The 21648-nt window shown below is 36.1% G+C and overlaps 1 protein-coding gene across 1 annotated transcript in view; it reads right to left on the bottom strand.

Annotated features, from left to right (window-relative positions):
- SMYD3 (SET and MYND domain containing 3) overlaps positions 1 to 21648 on the bottom strand; it is a 404628-nt gene that overhangs the window by 328136 nt on the left and 54844 nt on the right. The window contains exons 3-5 of the mRNA XM_086878169.1: positions 15699 to 15806; positions 14563 to 14620; positions 10173 to 10309 (exon numbers count right to left, since the gene is read on the bottom strand). Coding sequence (XP_086734295.1) covers positions 10173 to 10309; positions 14563 to 14620; positions 15699 to 15806 — 303 coding nt within the window. The remainder of the gene's footprint in view (positions 1 to 10172; positions 10310 to 14562; positions 14621 to 15698; positions 15807 to 21648) is intronic.

The raw sequence follows: 21648 nt of genomic DNA, 5'->3' as shown, positions 1-21648 counted from the left end.
ACATTTAAAATTTCAAAAAGCCCATAACCAGCATAGAAGGTTTCAAAGGAGTCATAAGAAAAAATACAATTTATTGGTGATTACAGGCATGAGAAAAGTCTAGTCAATATTTATATAGTCAGGAGGAAAGGGGGAGGGAAAAAAATTACATCACTAAGGCAAATTAGATGACTTCCTAAAGGGAATATTCCTTGATCTGACTCTGCCTGTCAATCTACATCTAACTTACATGGGGACGGCATGGGAGCTTCCAGTGTAGGTGTGCAAGGAGAGGAAAGCAAGAAAGCTATGACAAATTATCCTTCCTGGCTGTCGATGGCAGAGTTTTTGCACCTTGCTTGCACGACCTGCTGCCAACCACTATTGCAGAATATCCATAAGCACTGTCATGTACTGTCATGAAACTATTTGAGACCACCTTTATCAGCTTCAGGTTGCTGTGGCACAAGCCAAGTGATCTCACACCAGCTGACAGCGCATCAGTGCTACAGCCACACTGTGACAGCTGCTCACCCATACCAAAATACAGGATTACTTCAATTATCATACTGAACCAGTATCATGGTCTAATAGTTTCCTTCTCCATCTTATTTCTGTAACAAACTTTTGTTTGATTGTTTTTAATGAAATAGAACATGACACACCACAACTACAGTTAAAGCAAAAAGATAGATTCATATACTGGGGAATAGGAAGAGAACACACTTTTGAGGACCAAATTTCATGTAAGTAGGTATCATTTAATTGACACCCACTGAAATTCCAACATGAGACAGAACTTGTTGCTCAATTGATAGTTCAGCTGTAACTAACTATAACTTCAACTATTTAGCTCTACAGCATACCTTAGACATATATTATCCTCATTTTCAGAGAGATTCTGAAGCAGCTCAAAATATATAGCAAGTCAACAATAGCACCACAAATACATGGTTCCACATCCTATATTCAAAGAGCATCCTATATTCCAAGAGCACAGTATTTTTCAACTGGCTATCACGATGTCATTCTGGAAGAAAAAGAGTTTTTTGCCTTTTCATCTATTAAACATGCTGAACAAGTCTCTGAGCTGATTAATAATCCTTCCACACAAAATCCGAGCTCTGCCACAGCCAAAACAAACAAAAAATGCTTAAAGCAACTCCAGTGCAGGTCATCCTAAAGACAAGGATAGAACACTTTGCTGCCAACAGCATTACAATCAGGTATCAGGCTTATCCTCCTCAATTAAAGGCTTTTAAAATTGCTGATAGAGGATGTAAATGGTTTTCATCTACTACTCAGACCTTTACTAAACATCTCCATGACCTTGTTTCATGCTGGCTTTTCCTAAACAGAAAAGGTGCCTCACCCCACACATTTTTTCCATGTACTGCAATTGCTACAAGCACTAAAGCTTTTTATCATTACTGCTTCCAGTTCACTTCCATAAGGGTGTCAGAAAACAGACAGCAGACTGATGTGTGTATATATATATATATATCACATGACAGAGACCATTAGCTTTTTAAAAAGTGTGTTTTGTGGGTATGCTCTGAGCAGAATTAGGGAAAGTAATGGTAATTCATGTCCTGACCACCTGTGTCCTTTTCAGTTCTACACTAAAAATAAAATATAAAAAATTAGAAAGTAAATATAATTTTAAAAACCCAACCTGTTGCAAAATAGCCTACACTATCCTACCATTTATTTCTCTAAACTGTTTTCTGCCACTTTATTACTTTCGAGTTGGCATGACAGAAGAATGTCAAGTGAACAAGGAGTATACAACTTACCTTTCATATCCCCCCCATGCTGGCCCACTCCTCTCAACAACTTTTTTATCAGTTTATGCTTTTTAATCTATGCTGAATTAACTTCCTTAAATATTTGTCTTTTTGCTTCCCTTCACCCTTCAAGAACAAAGCTTTCTTTCCTACCACACAAAACCAAATTATTACAAATTCTACCCAACCACTCCTTGTAATATATTCTTGCTTTAAAACTCTCCTACCTCATTTTCTACACCTGGTGCTTGTTATACTGCAGGCAGTTTGTAAAAACAGATGGCACATACAACTAAATGAGAGGACCCCAATTATACCGTAAGTTCAATTTGAAGAATTGAAGACTTACAGTCTTACTTTCACTGCAACAAGCTTTGTTAGCAAAAGCTTATATTTTAATTGCAACCATGTACCCTATATTATAATCAGATGGAATGTCTGAAGCCTTGTTTCATGGTCTGGTATAATAGCCTTTTGCTCTTCAAGGTAACTAATGTGACAGAAAATTAAGATAATTGCTATGGAAAATTATCTCCCCAAATTATAATTCAATGAAACAACTGAAAATCACTAAAGCTGAAAAATAACCTTAGACAAAAAAAAAACTTCCTATGGTGACTCAACTTTCATTTGGCAAAGTAAAGAGAGAGGAGTCTTATCAGACTGTTTATCACCCTTATTCTAGGGTGATGTTGCAATATTTCTTCCTATTTTATTAAAATATTTAGCAATTTTTCTGTAATCTCTATTTATGCTATTGCTTCTAAAGCTGATGCACAGTGGTTGCCATTTCCTCTGCAATCTTGACTCCAAGAAACAGCACTGAGCTAAACAAATATCATGAGAAATACAATGGAAATCCTAGCAGCAGTATAAAACTACTTCTGCAAAGTTTAAAAGATACAACTTAAGATACAGGTTCTTAAAAAAAACTGTGCATATTCCAGTCATCTTTATACTTGCTGACTATTCCATTGTAGAAACAAGCAGCAGAGTGCGACTGCTACACTGTGTGGTAGAACAGATGTGGTTGGTTCTGACTGCCCTACAGAACTCTAATGAAAAGGCAGCTTTAGAAATACTTTCTATTAGCCTTAATTTTCTTATAAATACTTGTCTTACACAAAAACTATAAAGAATTGTTACTAGATCTCATTCAAGTTCTTCTTGAGGCTTATTGGAAGCGCTACACATGTGAAAAGCATTATTGCCATTTAACAGAGATGCTGAAACCACAGGCTGATTTAAATTAAAAATAAAGTAAGCTTCAGGTTTCCTACGTACTCCTATGCTTTCAAGAGCAGCAGAATTGAAGGGGAAACAAGGGATAGCAGGCTGAAAATCCTGTGATCTCAGACCAAGGGAACAAATTATTAAATAGACCAAAGTCTTCCCTCACACCATTCTTTGCTAAAACACCAGCTCCTTACTTTTTTGCACCTCCCTGTACTTAGAAAAAAATCACCCTTCTTCAAAAGAGCTAAGACCCAGAATGAAGTCACGACACAGATTAGTCTGCATCACGCACTTTTTCTAGTACTGCTCGCAAGTCCAGGGGTCAAACAGCTCTGCTCATCAGGTGACACTGGTTCATCCAAGCTTCTGCAAGGCTGTCTACCAAATCCAAGGGAGCTGTTTTGTCAGGAGGCATGTGCAAGCACCTGAATGAACCTTTCTTTCTCAGTTACTGGATCACATCAAAAAAGGAGTTTAAAATGTGAAGTTCAAGAATGTAAGCAATAAAACACAACATTCAAATAAATTCTGGCTCTTTTCTATGCTGCACAAACTAATGATTGGTTTTCTCCTAACACATTTAGCTTTTCCCATTTCCTTTCAGTTTGTGTACTGCAAAGGCTGATCTTAGTATTTTTCACTCAGAATCAGCAACACATTAGGCAAGTGATTATTCACATTTTCTCAGTACAACTACAAAGGTCTATCAGAATGACTTTCTGTTATGTTCCTGTGGAATACACTGGAAAGAGTACAGAAAAATTCTCCTGAAATTATTCTGTAAGTGACAAACACAGTATTACTGATGATTGCAAGTCAGTTCTTCACAGCTGCAAGTGTGAAGCTTTCAATAGCTTAAAACCTCAAACACAGAACTGGAGAGTCCATATTCCCATGTCCATATTCCCACCAAACAAAACCTTATCAACTAAATCAATAGCACTATAGGTAAAAAGATAATCACAAATCTCATGCAGTAGACTTAAAGATGGCAATAGCCAGAGAAAAAGGTTCTGATAGAGTTTGATGAGCAGGAACAACAACTCTAAAATAAAAAAAAAGAGTCAAGAAGATTAAAATTAAAAAACAAATTAAAACACAAATGTATGTTGGACACCTAACCTTAACCAATGCTGTTTCAGGTATAATAATTCATGGAAATTATAAGATTTGGCATTTATAATAAAAAACAAAAACTATCAAAATTCAAAGGTTTTTGCAAAATAGTTTTCTGGGCCATGACTAAACACAAATTTGTCAGTACTGGTCTTCAATTTACCATGAGACAGGGTAGCAATGTACATTAGCTTCAAATTACACAAAGAACAATGATGGATTAAATGTGCACTTGCTTTTTTTTCCCTGCCTCCAGGAAAAAATCTTCACAGCCTCCCAATCACAGGGAAACTGAACAAGTGCATCCAGAGTTAATCAGATTAGCAAGCCTAGCATCAGAAAGCAACCTTCACCCGAATGTCTTCAACAATTCCTAACCTGCTCATAACTTTATCCTAATAGTTCTTTTGACTTTCTTGATATAAATTGATTTTAATTTCCCTGATTCCAGGAATTATTAAGTTAACCAGTGAATCCTAAGCAAGAGTAACTACTGAAAGCATTACTGAACAATATCTTGACCGGGCAGATGTATCTTGTATTCCAAGGTCCTCTCAGAGAACACTGAGCCTATAAGATCTGAAGGAACACCGTGAAGATGAAACACACTTTATCAGTCATATCATTAAGTATCTCCTCCAATTTGCATATAAAACAACACACAAATAAATTACCATAATTTAGTATTCAGGCTTTACAGAGACCAAATGACACTACTCAACTCCTAGTTCTCTTCTGCCTATGCAGATCCATACCAAAACCCTTTTAACAGTGAGATTTCATTTTAATTGGTACTAATACCTCTTATGTTGAAAAGAAATTCTTTCAAAGCATTGAGTGGAAAAAAAGAGTAAGCACAGAAAAGTTAAAACAAGTAAAAATATCTGAATTTTGACAGGAGAAATAAACAAAGGATTTTAAAGAGACTAGGACACTTTGCCTCTTGAGGGATGTACCTCTGCACTTTATAGAGCCTCCTTACTACTTCTTAAGTTTAAAACAAAACCAACTACAGCAACAGCCTAAACAGACAACTGGTCTTTTGGTTAAAAATTTTTGTGGGCACAGAGACTAGCCTACAGTATCAAACTTGTATCTCCTCTTTACCCTAATGCCAATTTTACAAACCTCAAAAAAGTAAGAAAAAAAGAAATTAATCTGACATATAAAAGTTGCACATATGTTTCTAATACATGCAGATACTTCTTCTTACACTATCCTAGACTTACAGCTCTACAGTCATTCAGATCTGTTTTTCATCTGTCTCAATTCTAAACTAACCTGAAAAGGAAAGAGTAGAGCAGCAAGACAGTGGTGAGCAGCACCTCCACCACCTGCATAAAGAGGACTGCTCACCTCCCACATATACAGGTGGATGACCTCTCCAGTGAACTGAAAGAACGCAGCACACCTACTTTCAAAGTAGAATCCGTTCATAACGAAAAGGTGTCTAGATTGGAACTGCAGGATAGATTGAAAATTTCAGAAAGCTAAAAATTCTTTGTCTAGTCCAAATCATCCCATGTGTGGTTAAAATACTGCCTAGAAGTGAAATTTTGCACAACATAAGAATTAGGAATTATTCTAGGAATGCTGTTATTTCAGGAGGTAAGTATCATCTCCGCTTACGTGCTGCTTTTTTCCCAACTTGGAAATTAAACCTGAGACAATTTTAGTACAGAGGTAATATAAAAGAGGATCTTTATTTGAAGGCTTTCAGGGACAGTTATGGAAAGATGTCCACAAAAGCCCACCTCCACACAGATGAGTACACATTTATAGGCTTAAGGAAATTAGCATAATCTACAAAAAACACCAATTACAAGGACAAGTGGTGATTCAGTTTACCCCCCAGGTCAAGCCTCTTCTCTGGAGTACCCGCCTCAGCACTAGCTGTACTTTGTCCATGAAAATCTATCTCAAAGAGTTGTTGTGGGCCTTGGTTCCCAGGAAGAACCAAGATAGCACAGGGGCCTTGTACCCTCTGGGGCTTGGAGCTCTTGGAGCTTTGTCTTTCTGTCTAGGGAAAGGCCATGGAAAACCAGCTGCAAATACAATAGGCTACAGAGCTACAAATACATATGCAAAGAATACAAAGAACATATAAAAGGAAAAAAAGGTAAAACCCAAAATAGCATCATATGGGGCACCCTAAAATCTTCAATCCAGTATCCTTTCCCAAAAAGTTTATCAATAGTTTCATCAAAACATCCTCTAGAAAACTTCTTTCCAATAAAATTCCATTTTAAGTTTACTAAACTGCCCTAGAAGTCTGCTTGTAAGAGTTCATTAACTGTCACTGGATTTAATCTTACTGCTAGTTCATGACAGAGGTGGCGTATACCTCACTATTCTTACAAATGTGAGGACCTGAAATTAGGCAATCTTTAAAACTGCTATAATTCTATCAAACATCAGAATCTCTTTTATTTATCATTAATTGGAAATTTTTCAACTATTTCAAAATGTGCAAAAAGTTAATTCTGACACAGTATGAGTAGTTGCAGTTCTATGTAAAACACCAAGCCTATATTTGGTCTAACAAAAGTCATCTTAAGCATGAGGTAGAGTCACTCACAGGTTTACAGTCAATATGGTAGGAACAGAGTTTATTCAATGTCTTAAAGAGGTTCACATTGTTCTGTCTGCTAGTATTAAAAGAACCATAAATGTATACTAGAAATTTAATTCTTTATCCCACATCCATTAAATGCCTCAAAGGACTCCAGGCCACCTCCTCACACATGTAAGTAAAAGCTGAAGAATAAAAAGCAAGGACTGATTTTATCTCAAGGTTATAGAAACATCATTAAACCATAAAACCACGCTGTAAAAAAATTATCTTGACATTAGAAAATGTCTCAGTGGAGTTAAAGCCTTACCACGTAATTAGCTGCAGATAATTCTGTTTAATACTGAGGATCAGAATTTTAAAACAGTCACAACCTTGATAAATGGCACGCTAAATAAACTGAAGCTTGCAAAAAGTGATCAGATAACAAAAATGAGAAAATTCAACTCCAGCTCAAAGGACAGTTGATACAAAAGCAAATTGTTTAGTAAGGACAGGGCAACACTGTCAGAAAGAAAGGTACATAACCCTTCTGAAACACCTCCCCATCCAGTACAGCTGGTATTTTCCACATATCTTGTGCAATCTAAAAAGACATTGGGGTGAAATTCTGCCCCCATGGAAAGAAATGGCAATATTTTCTTTGATTTTCAATGGGCAGTTTCTACAAATACACACTCGGGGGGATTCTCTGACTATTAGGCATCACAAGCAAGTGAATAGAACTATAATTAATTTTCACAAAGACAAGAACAGGGGACAGCAGAGAAGGAGGACTCTTTAAAAGAGCTTCCGAGAAGCTCTTTTGACCTAAATCAGGTTGGAGATTTTCCAAGAACCATCTGGTATTTAGTCACCTCACCGCAGGATAATTTTTCTCTTTTGTCTGGCAGTCTGTTTATTTTCCTTCTTGAGGATCCAGCATCAAACAGAATAAAAAATGACCTTTGACTGGATCTTTTTGTGGCATGCAATGAAAGAACTGATCCAAAAAAGTTCAATGTTCGAATAAGCACCTACTGAACTTGAAAGGAATGTTGGAAGCAGTTGGGAAAACAAGATTACATCTTGAAGTTATGTATCTGTAGCATTTCTTTATTCTATGACCACACAGGGAAGTCATCACAGCTGGTCTTCTTTAGAGTTAAACCACAGAGAAGTGACTGCAGAAGTCTTACTGGAGACTTTACAGTTCCAAAGTCTTAAATTTAACCTGCTGAGAATAAGCATCCCTATACAGTGTTAAAAAAAAACAACTTTGTGTGGACAGCCAGCTCATCTTCCAAAGAACATTCCATGTTCCATGGGAATGGCAGAACACATCTGCTACTACTTCCTTAGGAATGGGGGAATACTAAATTAATATTTTAATACAATATCACACTTGTAACTCGTCAAACTTGGCAAACTCATTTGACAACCAAATTGGGAAAGTCAAAAAATGCCACACGGAAAATTAGAGGATGACAACAAGGTCTTACAAAAAGCTTGACAGTTGTGCTTGACTGAACTCTGAACAAGATACTAATTTTACTCATATAGAGCACATGGCAGTTGACTGCTATTTTCTCCCAGCCACTCACCTGTCCAGTCAGATTCTTCTATCCCTTCTGCCAGTTCTTGTTAGTATTAATGATACCAAGTATTTGTACACATGACAGGTCTATGTAATTTGCTCTCCATTTTCCCAGAGCAGACTGTCACACAGATTAAACAAAACCAGCAAAAGAAATGAGCCCTAGTCCAATGGACAAAAAAATCCCAAACCAAAAACAACTCAAAAACTCAGCACTTTGCACTACATTTAATAGGGTGGGGAAAAATTCACAGTCAACATACAGAATACATTGAGTTAAAAATATCTTTGTGATACCAAAGCTACAGTGGGGCAAATGTTATCATTAACAGGAGCATTCCCAATTCTCCAGTTAACAAGATATGGAGCTGGGAAGTCTTGCTTTTACTCTGCTCTTGATGGCCACTTACATCACCTTGGTAAACTACACAGGAGGGGAGAGGAGGTGCACATTTGTGCACATGCTTGTTCATGTGTATACATAAAAAAATAAACTTTCTGCATTTTCTTCACCAGTGTTCCAATGTGTTAAGTGATCATCACACTGTTTCTGTAAAGCCCCCTGGCCATTCTCCACCTTAAGCTTATTAATACATAGAAGGCAACAACATTTGGAAGGAATTTCTTACAAGCTGCAACTCAGCTCAAACTGATCATCTGAAAATCAGTTTTATCTTCAGCTGCACAAATTCTCTACACCAGATAACACAATGTGCATGTTTCATGTGAAATGCATCCGACAAAGTTCAGGCCAAACCAGCAAGCCAACACAAAACAATAAAACAACTTGAGTGGAGACAACAAAGTACTTAAGGGGCTTCATCTATGCACCCTTTTGACTGGGTCTATTTCAGACTGTGAGATTTTTCAGGTAAAATTGTAACTTTACATCATAGCAGTCTAATCACCAGTAAAAATAATAATAAAAAAAAAAACAAGAAAAAAAAAAAAAACAGAGTCAATTATATTGCTCCTACTCATGTCCACAGCAAAAAATAAGAAGGTTCTGTAACTGTACAAACAGATCTCTATTAAATTTAAAAAAAAAAAAATTATAGCATTTTTCATTTCTGCCAAAAAGACTCACTCTTTAATTTATATCAGAAGTAAAAAGGTGTTAGACTTCGGCTTACTTCATAAGAATACACTTACTAAAACAACCAAAACATAAATAAGTTAAATTCTGCCATAACATTTACCTTATCAATCAATTAGAAATCAAAAAAATTAAATGGAGTTAAAACTATGAGTACTCTTCATATCAAATATTTCTGTTAGCATTGTTTGAATTTAGCATCCTGAATCAAAAGTAATAAAATATCTACACCAAAAGCCAACAATATTTAGTTAGTAACACAATAAACAACATACTGTGGAATCTAATTTTAAGTACTTTATATGTAGTCTTCTAGAATAAATTATCCACAAGGCCTCTGGAAAAAGAAGCTTGTAGGATACAGTACTATCACAAACATTAGCATATACCTCTAAATGACAAAATGGGATGGGAGTATATCTTCAAATATATTTCACTTTGCAGAAAAATTCTAGGCTGAAGGGTGATGGTATATGCTCTTTATTACTGTGAAAAAATTACTCAGGTTGATTGACTTGATTATATTTGAATTTTCTTGCTTTTTTTCTCACCCAACAACTTCAACACAATAATTTTAAAAAGGAAAAAGAAAAAAATTATCCTCTGGCTAGTGCTTTAATTTTGAAGTGCTGCAATTATATTAAAGTTATACTACTTCTGCTTAAATACTGACTAAATAAAAAAGTTTGAACTCACTTTGTCATATATCACATTCTGAATGTATCTACTGAACTCCCACTCAGAAATAAATCGTGAACACGAGGAAAAGATAATTTATGAGTTGTCAAGCAACTAGATTTTAACACTTACTTTTGTGAAGATCTGAAAAAAGTCAATTGCAGGTGGCAATTGAGACTCATCCTGGATCTCAGTTTTCAAATACAGTTGCAAAGTCTGCGCAAGGTGCCTGAGGCCATCTTTCATTTCTTCACTTAACTGTTCAGTGTCTTATGGGGAAAGAGGAAAAAAAGTAGAACATGTCATAAACAGAACATTTCACCAACATTTTTAAAACATCCAATGGCAGCCATATAGTCTAGACATTTCCAGACCAGGAATTAATCTTGACAGAGGGCAGTTTTGACAGAGAGCAGACATTTCTCATTTTTTGTGACAGTTACCTATCAACACACAGAGGAGTTTATCAGGTTGCTACTGCCAAATCATATGAATACAACAGCAAGTTAAAGATCAAAGGCCGATAGGTAAAGCAGATGTGAAAGCAGATGTCAGACATTACATACAAAAATTAAGCATCTGGGTTTGTAACATTAACCACATTAGAAATATGCTTGGAACTTTATGCAGCAGTGCATACTTTTATACTGTATTCTCCATAAATGTATAAGAAACACTTTATGCTGGCAGATGAAACAGAAAAGTATTTATGAACAAAAGGAGTTTCATACAGAGCAACTGGCAAACAATGAATATGAAAGAATATGAAGTAAGTATCACTTTATTATAAAGCACCACTATTCATGTTCAGCAGCTAGAAATCCTGAAGCAGAAAGAATCACAGTGCCTCATTTTCTAATTAAGTGATTATGGATGCATCAGGTCTCTGGTAACATAGAAAGTGAAACTGCTGCTGCCCAAGCAAGTTCACTGCCTGACTACCTGATTCACACTTTCCTTTTCCTACCACTTAGTACAAAAGGGAGAATGTGAAGCTGAACATATTCAAGCACCAGCCTATAACAAAAGGCAGAGACTTATGATGCGCTATGAATCAATTTTATCTCTGCATAACGGTGAATTGCTATTTTACTATAAACATCTGCAGATGCTCAGAGCACTACCCAAGTGCAATTAACACTGTGGATGTTTGTAAGTGATTTTGCAAGCATGAATGAATGCAAATGTTAAAAATTCAGACATGTATGTTTTTCACAATGTACATAAAATCTCTGGTATAGAAAAGTATAATATCTATGAGGACTGTGTCTTCAAAGAAGCAGCAAACTTTTAGATGACTAAAACAATCAAGTTTAAAAAATATAAAACTATAAACACACACTTGCATTTCTTATATAATATTCCTCTGAAAACAAAAATGCTTTTTCCTTCAAATGTAATTATTCAAGATAGCATGTGATTTCCCTTAAACTATCTATACACTGCAAAATGTGTTATAACATAGAGAGAAAGGTATGGTTTGTTTCATTATTGGCAAATAAAACAACCCTAGACTAAAGATAAATCATATAAGAAGCATGCTGCAAATGGACACTGTAGCTTAGGACAGATGTGAACATGAATACTAAAACCAGCTGGAACTTCAGGGAGAACTGATAGAGATGGAAGCAGAATGCAATTATCCACACTGGAATTTTTCCAGGACATCAGAGCTAATGATCCAAAAAAAAAAAAAATAAAAAATTCCATGGGAATTTTAATGGAAAATTATCAAGACCTGGTTTTCTGAGCACATAAGAAAACAAAGCCAAAAGCAAAATGAAATTTGTGAATTTTTTAATTTTTTGTTTTTAAGAAACTTTTTTCAATTGTTTAAGAAACGTGGTGAGAGACAAAATGCTATAAAAGGTCTATGAAAAATATTTTAAATAAGGCATGGGGATTTGATTATGTAACTCTGATACTTATACAAGTAAAGACGTAAAAAATATCTGCCCCAAAATACAGCAGACAAACTATTTTCTGAATACTGAGTCTTGGCAAGTAAAAACAAAGATGATTTCTAAATTACTGTAACATATAGAGACCCCAGAGAACTAAGGAAGGAAGGAATTGTCTAGAGATAAATGAGAACTAGCAAAAGTGACAATGCTCAGAGAGACTCCTCCTACTTATTCTGAGTTTCAGGGCATCTAAAGGAATTTCAAGGAACTATGGAGATTGGGAAAAAATTTCATAGGGGGCTGGATGCCTCCACATGCTTAGTGGTTTTTCATGTTTTATATGTTTTAGCAGATAATTATTCAATAGTGTAGAAAACTTTATATGCTTCTATTCATTTGTATGTCTCCCATACTAAAAATCAACCAACAGTATAAAGTAATGCTGAAAAGTAACAGTGTAAAGCAAAATGAGACAGCATAGTGTCAATAACTATTTTCAAAAGTAAAATATTTTGGAATTACAAGTATGGGGGGAAAAAAACCAAAAAAAGATAGAAAGAGTATCAATGAGAATTCTGTCACATTTGTGATTAGTGTTGAAACATTATCTTCTTATTATAACTTAATATATATTATAACTTATTATATAATGTATCTTCTGTATACTTATTATATTAATGAAAATGTATTTCTGACTTTCCTATAGATCCCACTAAGTACACAAAGAAACAAAAAGTTTATCAATCAATACCACTCATAAATTGTGCAGCAACTGGGGAAATTGCTATGAAATAACAGGAGCTTTTGGAGCATACAGAGGCAGCAAAAAACATCACAGCTACTACCAGCTCTCACACCAACCCAAAACACTTTTGGATTATTTTAACTCCACAAACATAGGGACCATCTATTCACTCTAACAAGGATGCCGGGAAAACAACACAGGTAAAGAGTTAGATAAAACCTTTACATAAGATTATGCATAGGCCATTTGTACTGTAGTCTGAAGCATCAACTTCAGTTAATGTGTTATGTCCTAAACACTTGGTGCTGTGGAGTTAAGATTCCACAGGAATTGTTATTAAGACTCAGAGTAAGTACAGATGAAACACTACCTGTGGATCTCTCATTTGTCTTCTCCTAAACTAACTGGCTATGTACCAGTTGTTTCTGTATGAGTGAAAGGAAAGTCATCCCATCTATATCACAGGCCATATCACCATTTCCTTCAGAACAAGAATTTTAGCAGAAGCTTCTGGCCCCTCTACAGACTTTTGGACCATTTATCCATTGCAGATCAGGCCTGTTCAACACCAAGCTTCTCTCCAGACAACTTATCACAGTCCCCTTGTCTCCAGTCAAGTCAAGGAAAGCTGAGATCATCTCCTGAAGGGTACTGAGAAACCCTAGTTTGTATGGAACGATCAGTTACAGAAGAATCTTTGTCTACACTAGAGACAACTGCTATACAAGTGATCCATATTTAATTTTTAAAGGGAGACTCTTCTGTTGAGTTCCTCCTGTGCCACTCTGCAATCTGCCATTGGTACAATAAAGACTCTTTCCTTGGATCCCAGCAGTGTAACGAAGCATAAAAGTCCATAGTCTACATCATTTTAACTTAATTTGAAGCACCTGTTTTCCATAAACCTTTGTTACATGAATTAAGAATATCCATTGCAGAAAATCACCATGTTTTAAATAGCTGAAATCTATTTTAATTTGCTGCCTTATCGAGGTCTTTTGCCCTTGCAGTTTGGGAGAAGGCAGAAGAATGTCAGGGTGTTCAGAAGTAAAATTAATGCTATGTATTGCATTTTTTATGTTTATATGGGTTTTATTTCTAACTAACTACACCAATTGATCAAGGTGGTTTGTAGCAAAAACTCCAAATATTAAAAAAAAATTGAAGTAATCAAAGTATTCACATTACCCTCCACAAAATCCCTCTAAATAAGTTGCAAAAATGAACCAAGGATGTATGTCTTCTTTTCTAACTCTTCAAGATGCCACAAAATATGAAAAAAATGTTTCCTATTTCAACATTTTCTCTACTGAGAGATTTTAATGAGCATCATTTTCTATCCAAGCAGCTGAAACTTGTGAAGGCACAAAGTAATAACTGCACTGTTTCATCTTTTTTCTCTATTGAAAGGTCATGTATATGAAAAATATACATACATTCATTTTAAGTTTAACTTTCCTATTTCTGGAAGTTATTTTGAAGCTTTATGCAATAGCACATAGGTCTTAAAAAGTAAAACCTCAATGTAAAAATATATGTACTATTGTATATATATGTAGAAATATTGACACTGTATGTAGTAAGACAGTCACTGGGTAAATTGACAAATGAGAAGGCAAGATGTTCATTGTAAAATGAGAAAATAAAAACACTAAAGCAAAAAAAAAAACAGATGAAGGTTTTGCTTCAAGACAACAGACATGTTTTTGTTTTTATCTTTGAAATAACTGTTCCTTCCCACAGAGGTTTTTGTCTTTGATTCTGTCACTCTACAGAGCAAACATTCAGAAGGCAAGCTGCAGGAAAATCAGATGGCCCTTTCATAAAGCAGACCTTGGAAGTATTTTCTAAATTCTGGCTGGCAATTACTTACTTGACTGAAGATCATAAAAAGAGTAGAGTCTCTCAGAAGGGCATACTGATTGTCTGAGCTGTAGAGGAAAAATATAATTAACACTTACATAGCATGTTTTATCTTGAAAACACTCTACAAGACAGATGATTCCATGTAAGATAATTAGGTAAGGCCAACAGCATCAACATCAATCCAGGACTTTGCATAAACTACCCTGAAAAACTGTGTTTCTTTGTTGCTACAGGACTTTCTAACAATTTTAATTTTTTAACACTTTAGCAGCTTTCCTTTAGTAACATACTTTAGCCCTTCAGACCATAATTGAAATCAGCTTATGAGGTTTGTACTTTCAGAGTTTATGTGACTATAATTAATGCGCAGTATTGCTAGGTACATATTTGCCCTTTAAAACTATCATGCACAAACTCTTCACAACAATGTATAAAATAAATGTGAAATCATGCTTTACCACCTCAGACCGCAACAGCAGCCCACACTTTTATCCAATATAGATAGCATCTTAGCAGGTTCAGCCAAAAAAAAAGAGCAAATCCCTTTGGATTTACAATCCCACACATGTATATTCTGCTTAAACTACCAGAAAATTTAGTCCATATAGAGTAATCAACCACAGGAATGTCAAACACCCAGGACTTTCAAGTGAGTTTAGAAAAATATTAAAAAAGGTAATTGAGATTAAGAGAACCCAATATGGAGAGCATGGCATTATGCCCTCTAAAGAACAGGCAAGCTGCCAGTGCTTCTGTCCTTACCACTCATTCAAATACCAAATGAGGCTTCCATTAGGTTAATAAAAAAGCACCAATAACTTCTATAATATTGAAGGGAAAACAGTGTCTCCCTGTGTTTTCCTTCCAGACTGGAATAAGCTTAGAATACTACCACATAGCCATAGGAAAGGAAAGTCAATAAACATGTCCCTTGAGCTTAGTTATGTCCATTTTGGAATCTCTTGATCCTTCCAGCATTTTTGCAAATTAATCAGTAAATTAGCAATGCAATTTGCAGTCTAATTTTTTTCAGCATTCCCAGTCACTTCAGCCTTGTGGCTCATAATTACATTAAAAATGTAGAGTGAGAAATCATTTTCCAGAATTTGCTGCACCGAATCAATCTAAAAGAACATCACTTACTAGTTTAAAAACAATCCTGCCAGCAAGTCTGACAGAGTCTGGAGGAAAATTGGGCTCGATGCTCTTAAGACACCTGCATTCCTGCTTGTGGTCCATCCAAGCTTCTTTCTATCAGGATATTTTAAAAAGGAAGAAAAGGAAAATAAAGTGCATTTTATTTTACATAACCTGTATTTTAATATCTTTTATATATATATATATATGTATATAAATATATATAAATATATATATAGTTATCTATAGTTACATATGCACACAAACAGGCTCAAAACAATGCACACTGATTCTCATACATTGTGGCATGAAGCAGTGACAGTATGTAGCTGCTTCCCAAGATTGGAGAGAAATAGAAAGGATGCTATCTAAATGACACAAAACTCTAGGCACATGTTCACTCAGCAATCAAGCCTGCAGAAGCCTTCAGAGTCCATCCACTGCACTAAATGCAGCTACTCTAATGCAGTGGTCAAGTTTTCAGTGCTGCAAAAACTGTCCCCAAACATCCCCAAGCTGATGAAGTATCAATGCCCACAGCTGGGAGGACTGATAGCAATATTTTTCACCAGTTCAGACCAGGAGTGGTCACTGATACCAAAACAGAAGACAGAACCAAAAATATTTTATTTGCATATATTACCCAAACCTGATATTTTTGTTTCATGGGCCACTTAGGTTTGAATGGCAGAGACAGACTAACACTTCCATAGCAGGGAAGATTCAGGATGACAAGATAATGGAAACATTGAAATAAGTTTCTTTTTTTCTCTACCATTCACTGTTGCCACTAGATTAGTGCAGAAGAGCAGTAAGAATGAGTTTTCAGCTAAAGAAACATGTCGCAAGAAAATTTCTGATCACCTCTTTTTCCTGTCTTCAGTCTCTACAAGCAGAAACTTTTGTTTATAATATAAAAAAACTCCAAGTCCATTCATTTACATACTCCATACTTACACATTTTATTTTTATTTTCACAGTTTACGTTTGAAACCACACAGCCGTTTCAAATAGTTTTAAAAGCAAATTGAAAGAACAGGGCACAACAAAAATTTGCTACGACAAGTACTCAGAACCAAGTGCTTCTGAACATGACATTTTCTCACAAATATGCAGTAAGGGAAGAAAACATGAACCCAGTGAGTGCCACAGAGAAAATGATTGTCTAATGTTAAGTACATGTTCAACAACTTTTAAAGAAGAGAAAAGGGCAGAGCTATGTGTAAGGGCACATCAGACCTGGAGATGCTGACATGTGAGTTATAAAGATTCCAAAGGCAATCACACAGTTTTTTATTAATCTGCATTTAAGTGAGGGAATTGTTTCAGATAACTAGGTTACAGCACCAGTAGCATTTATTATATTTAATTCAGGATTTTTTCCCCTGTGGCTTACACATAATAAATAAATGGAACTTTTTATTTCTTCCAGATACATGACAGATTTGTGGTTTCATTTCTTTTACCCATAACTCTACAAGGGGAAAAAATGACACCAAGAAGGCATTAATGCAAATACAGTTAGTGTCACATGCTGTCCAACAAATTAAAGTTAAGTATTTAGTGCTGCATAGAATTATGCTAGTCTAGAAAAAACAAGGTCATGCTTGTAAATGTCCAGACATCATTCTGTGTAATATAATAATATTGGCATTTTTATCCAACTTAAACTAAAAATGTTCCTAGGAGTAAGCTTTGATCTGTCAAATTCTTTCCTCTACATAAATGTTGCACAGAATTTTAAACATGCTAGAGGTGACATCAAAATGATTAATAACTTACCCGACCAATATAGCTCCAATGAGATGAAATATGCTGTACCACATAGCATTATATGCCATGTTTCCTTGAGAGCATTCCCATGTGAGAAAAATAGTTCAAATATACGCCTTTTGTGAAACAGCACCTTGGCTAAAACTGATGCTAAAAAGGAATCACCCTGATTCCTCTGCAGAAGGAGCTGGAATGGGGATTGCCAGTCACTTGTTCCCAAATGATCAGGGAATTATATATATAAAATGTATTAAATATAATGAAATTCAACAATATTTATTCTTATTATCTATACAACATGGATACAAATTACAGGACAAAATGAAAACAAGGATTTGTGACCCTGGAGATACCTACTTTTAAAATCAGTCTCTAACAATACTTACTGGTTACACTTACATTAGCACATTTCTTAGAGGTGGGAGGGTTTTTTTCATTCTGTGTATCCTGGCCTTCAGTCAAAGTTTTTATATTCTATATCTAGCATGAGTACAAACACTGCAGTGGAGATACGTGTCCACTTGGTACGACCCTTCCCCCCATGCCAGGGAAGGTCTTCCAATTTTGCAAAGATTTCTTTTTCCCCTGCTAGAAATGAGCACTAACAGAAGGAGGCAAAGAAAGGCAAGTGAACAGTACAGGGCAATATAAAACCCTGCTCCTCAAGGCTTCACTACGCTTAGGAACTTGGAAAGAATATCTTTCTGTTTATCTCCTCCCAAAGCATTGTCTCTCCTTCAACCTCAGCGTATCCCAAGTGCAAATCCTCAGGCTTCACGCAAGTGAAACTGGTCAGCACCCACACGGCTACAGGGATGGTGCAGCACAGAGTTCTTCACTGGTGGCAGATTTACAGTCTGCCTGCTGAACCAGCCCCAGACCAGCTCCAATGCCTCCCTGCACAGCCCAGCCCCAGGATCACCTCCTGCTGGCTCAGGTCACGGGCCAGGCCCCCTCACAAATGCCTTCAATGTCTCAGATATTTTCAGCTGAGCCATTTTGCCAATGCACATCCATTCTTTCACAGACATATGCTATTGCTGTCTCCCCTTGGAGCCTGAATCTACACAAGATCCTAAACCAATGTGGATGAAACAAAGGTTTACCATGTCTTCTATGCAAGATCAAAATAAATAAACACTTCCTGCAGAATGATGTGCTAATAAAAAGCTGTTAAAAGACTAGAGGTGATTAATAAATAAAGTAAAAAAAATCATCACACTATATTTTTCCATTAGAAGGTTTTGATCTGTTAAAAGTAAATAATCTGTAATTTCCAAAGCATTGTTTGAATTTTCACACACCTTTTTAATTATGGTATTCTACCTTTATTACAATATTTCAATAATGTTTGATAATATCACATTCTGAATTCTGAATTCATTCCATTTTTCAGGGATTATCATCTATCTCATTGGTTCCCAATCTATGAGATAAGACCATATTAATAAGCATTGCCAGGGGTGATCACAACAGTGATTATGAGGAGCAGAAGATGTGATAACCCTTCCTTAGGAGAGACACCCAGATGACATAACATTGCTAAGAGGCAGGCAGCCCATGAAATTAGGTATCAACAAGTGGAGAGGGAACAAGTGGCAACAAGGAAATGCCAAATAGGGACAAAAAACAATGAGGTCTGACTGAAAGAAAAAAAAAATTAAAAGCAAAATATCTATATGTACTTGATCCTGAATTCAGAATTCAGTTGCAAAAGGTCACCCTTAAGGATCCCTTGTAATAAGTTCCAGTTCCACATTTCTAATACTTCTTTAAATTAAATTAAAGTGGTAAAAGTGAAAACAGCTGGTTTCAACTGGCTTGAAAAAGAAAAATAATGTGAATTTTTGAAATTTGGAACAACTCACTCACAATCTTTAAAATCAACATTATGGAGATTTGTAAAAACTGTATATTCTGATTTGTATATAGGTTTTCTCCATGGTTATGGTATATGGTTTATGGTATATGGTTTTTCTACCAGCTCTGCATACATATTCCCTTAAAGGACAACTACTCTCACTGTAAGTTACAAAGAAGAGAAACATTTCCAAATACTATTTCTTCTTCTTAAGATTAGCCTGAAGATAGCTTTTTATACCACTTGACATTTTAAAACAAATGAAGATGTTTACAAGGTATTTGCAGCTTTAAAAATGGTTCTTTTTGGTACACTCTGAAATATAAATCCCCTGTTGCATTTCTATTGAAGTTTCTTTCACAAAATCCACTTCTATTCTAGACCCAGTACATTTACTGACATTAAATTTTTTAAGTCAGATTTTTATATTAATTCTGATTTCATTTAACGTATTAATTTAAAAACTCCAGAAAAATAACAGGTTTTAAGCCTAAGTGTTTTGAGTTCCAGTATCACAGATTCAAAAATAATCAAATCATTCTGCAAGTAAGTGTGAACTGCAAATTCAGCTGCATAATTTGCATTTCAAAGTTATCTGTATTTGTATAACTAAAATAGTTCTGTTCTGCAAATATTCATTTTTTTAAATGTGAAAAGTGCCATTCCATCCCTACTGAATACCCTGCTGTTTATTTGCTGACCAGTTAGTTCAATTAGAAGTGTGCATATTAATGAATTGCACTTAAGCTACAGAGGCTAAGTAGGGCACAAAGCATTTGGTTTAGCTTTACTAGCAGCTGCTGTAAAACCAGAGCAGCACAATCCTTTAGCCAACTTATTAGAACAAATATGAATCAGACGACAGTTCTCAAGAGCAAAGAGATCTGACTGGTCTCAGTTTTATCTTTATCACCTGCTTCAAGTCCTCAATCCAAATAAATTTACTGCTTTGACTACAAAATGACTGGGTTTTTTCTGTTATTCTGTATCATGACATAATATCACAGGACATTACATACATTAGATCAACATTAATTTATTTATATAAATAGTTCAAGAAATTATGTAACTGCAAATACACAGCATGTTGAGTGCAGATTACTTTTAGCAGCAATAGCCTGTCTCACTGAAATCCCTACCTACAACTATGGATGGCTTCAAGCATGCAAACCCCAGAGCTGGAAGCACAAAGCAAAGGTACTCAGGTTGGCTTCAGGCTATCCCTTATGAATCCTTGAAGAATGTTCACACAGTTGTGCTTCTCAAAGAGGAAGCTCCTGTTCCTACCTCCACTGCCTCTACACCTAAGTTGGAACAGGTTATTGCATTACACCTTGTGGATTTGCTTTTGCAGGTCTGTGCCCACAGTTCAGTTCACTTTAGAGACCTGCCAACAGAAGCTTTACCAATGACTCTCCTACAAGATACTTGTTTTATACTTACCTTGCAAATACTCTGGGCTTTTATAGCCCTTATGGACATGTTTTCCTTATGGTCTCCCATAATAAATCTACCTGTGGCATTATTATTGATGCTACAGTAAGCACCTAATGTACGTTGCACACATTTGCCATACAATGAATCAAAATGACAAATCTTCCTCTTTTCCCTCTCCATATGTTTTAATCCCCAAAAGGATGAATTTGTGGTGTCTTGAGAAGACTACAGATTATATTAAAGCAGAATGGTTTCTAGAAGCACGTGATACGTGACAAGATCAGCCCTGAGAAGAAAGATTTGGGGAGAAAGACTTGGGGGTGTTGGTTGAAAAGAAGCTTAACATGACGCAGCCATGTGCAGCTCAGAAAGCCAAATGTGTCCTGAGCTGTGTACAAAGCACTGTGGGCAGCCGGGCAAGGGAGGGGATTCTGCCCCTCTGCTCTGCTCTGGTGAGACCCACCTGGAACACTGCATCCAGCTCAGGGGTCCCCAAGATAAGAAGAACATGGAGCAAGTCCAGAGGAGGGCCACAAAGATGACCAGAGAGCTGGACCACCTCTCCTAAGGCGACAGGCTGAGCAGTAGCCTTCCAGTACCTAAAAGGGGGGGTGGGCTATAAAAGAGCTGGAGAAGGACTGTTTACACGGCATGTAGTGATAGGACAAGGGAGAATGGCTTCAAACTGAGAGTACATTTAGCTTAATTAGGAACAACTTCTTTACTGTGAGGGTGGTGAGGCACTAGAACAGGTTGTCCAAAGAAGCTGATGTGAAGCTCCATCCCTGGAAGTGTTCCATGTTAGGTCGAATGGCATGCTTCGAGCAATGCTTTCAGCAACCTGATCTAGTGGAAGGTGTCTGCCCATGGAACTAGATGATCTCT

The sequence above is a fragment of the Cyanistes caeruleus genome, chromosome 2 (genome assembly GCF_971803275.1).
Source record: "Cyanistes caeruleus chromosome 2, bCyaCae1.hap1.1, whole genome shotgun sequence".
NCBI classification, from domain to species: domain Eukaryota; kingdom Metazoa; phylum Chordata; class Aves; order Passeriformes; family Paridae; genus Cyanistes; species Cyanistes caeruleus.
The sequence above is the reverse complement of the archived record's forward strand: the minus strand, read 5'-3'. Positions and strand labels throughout refer to the sequence as shown.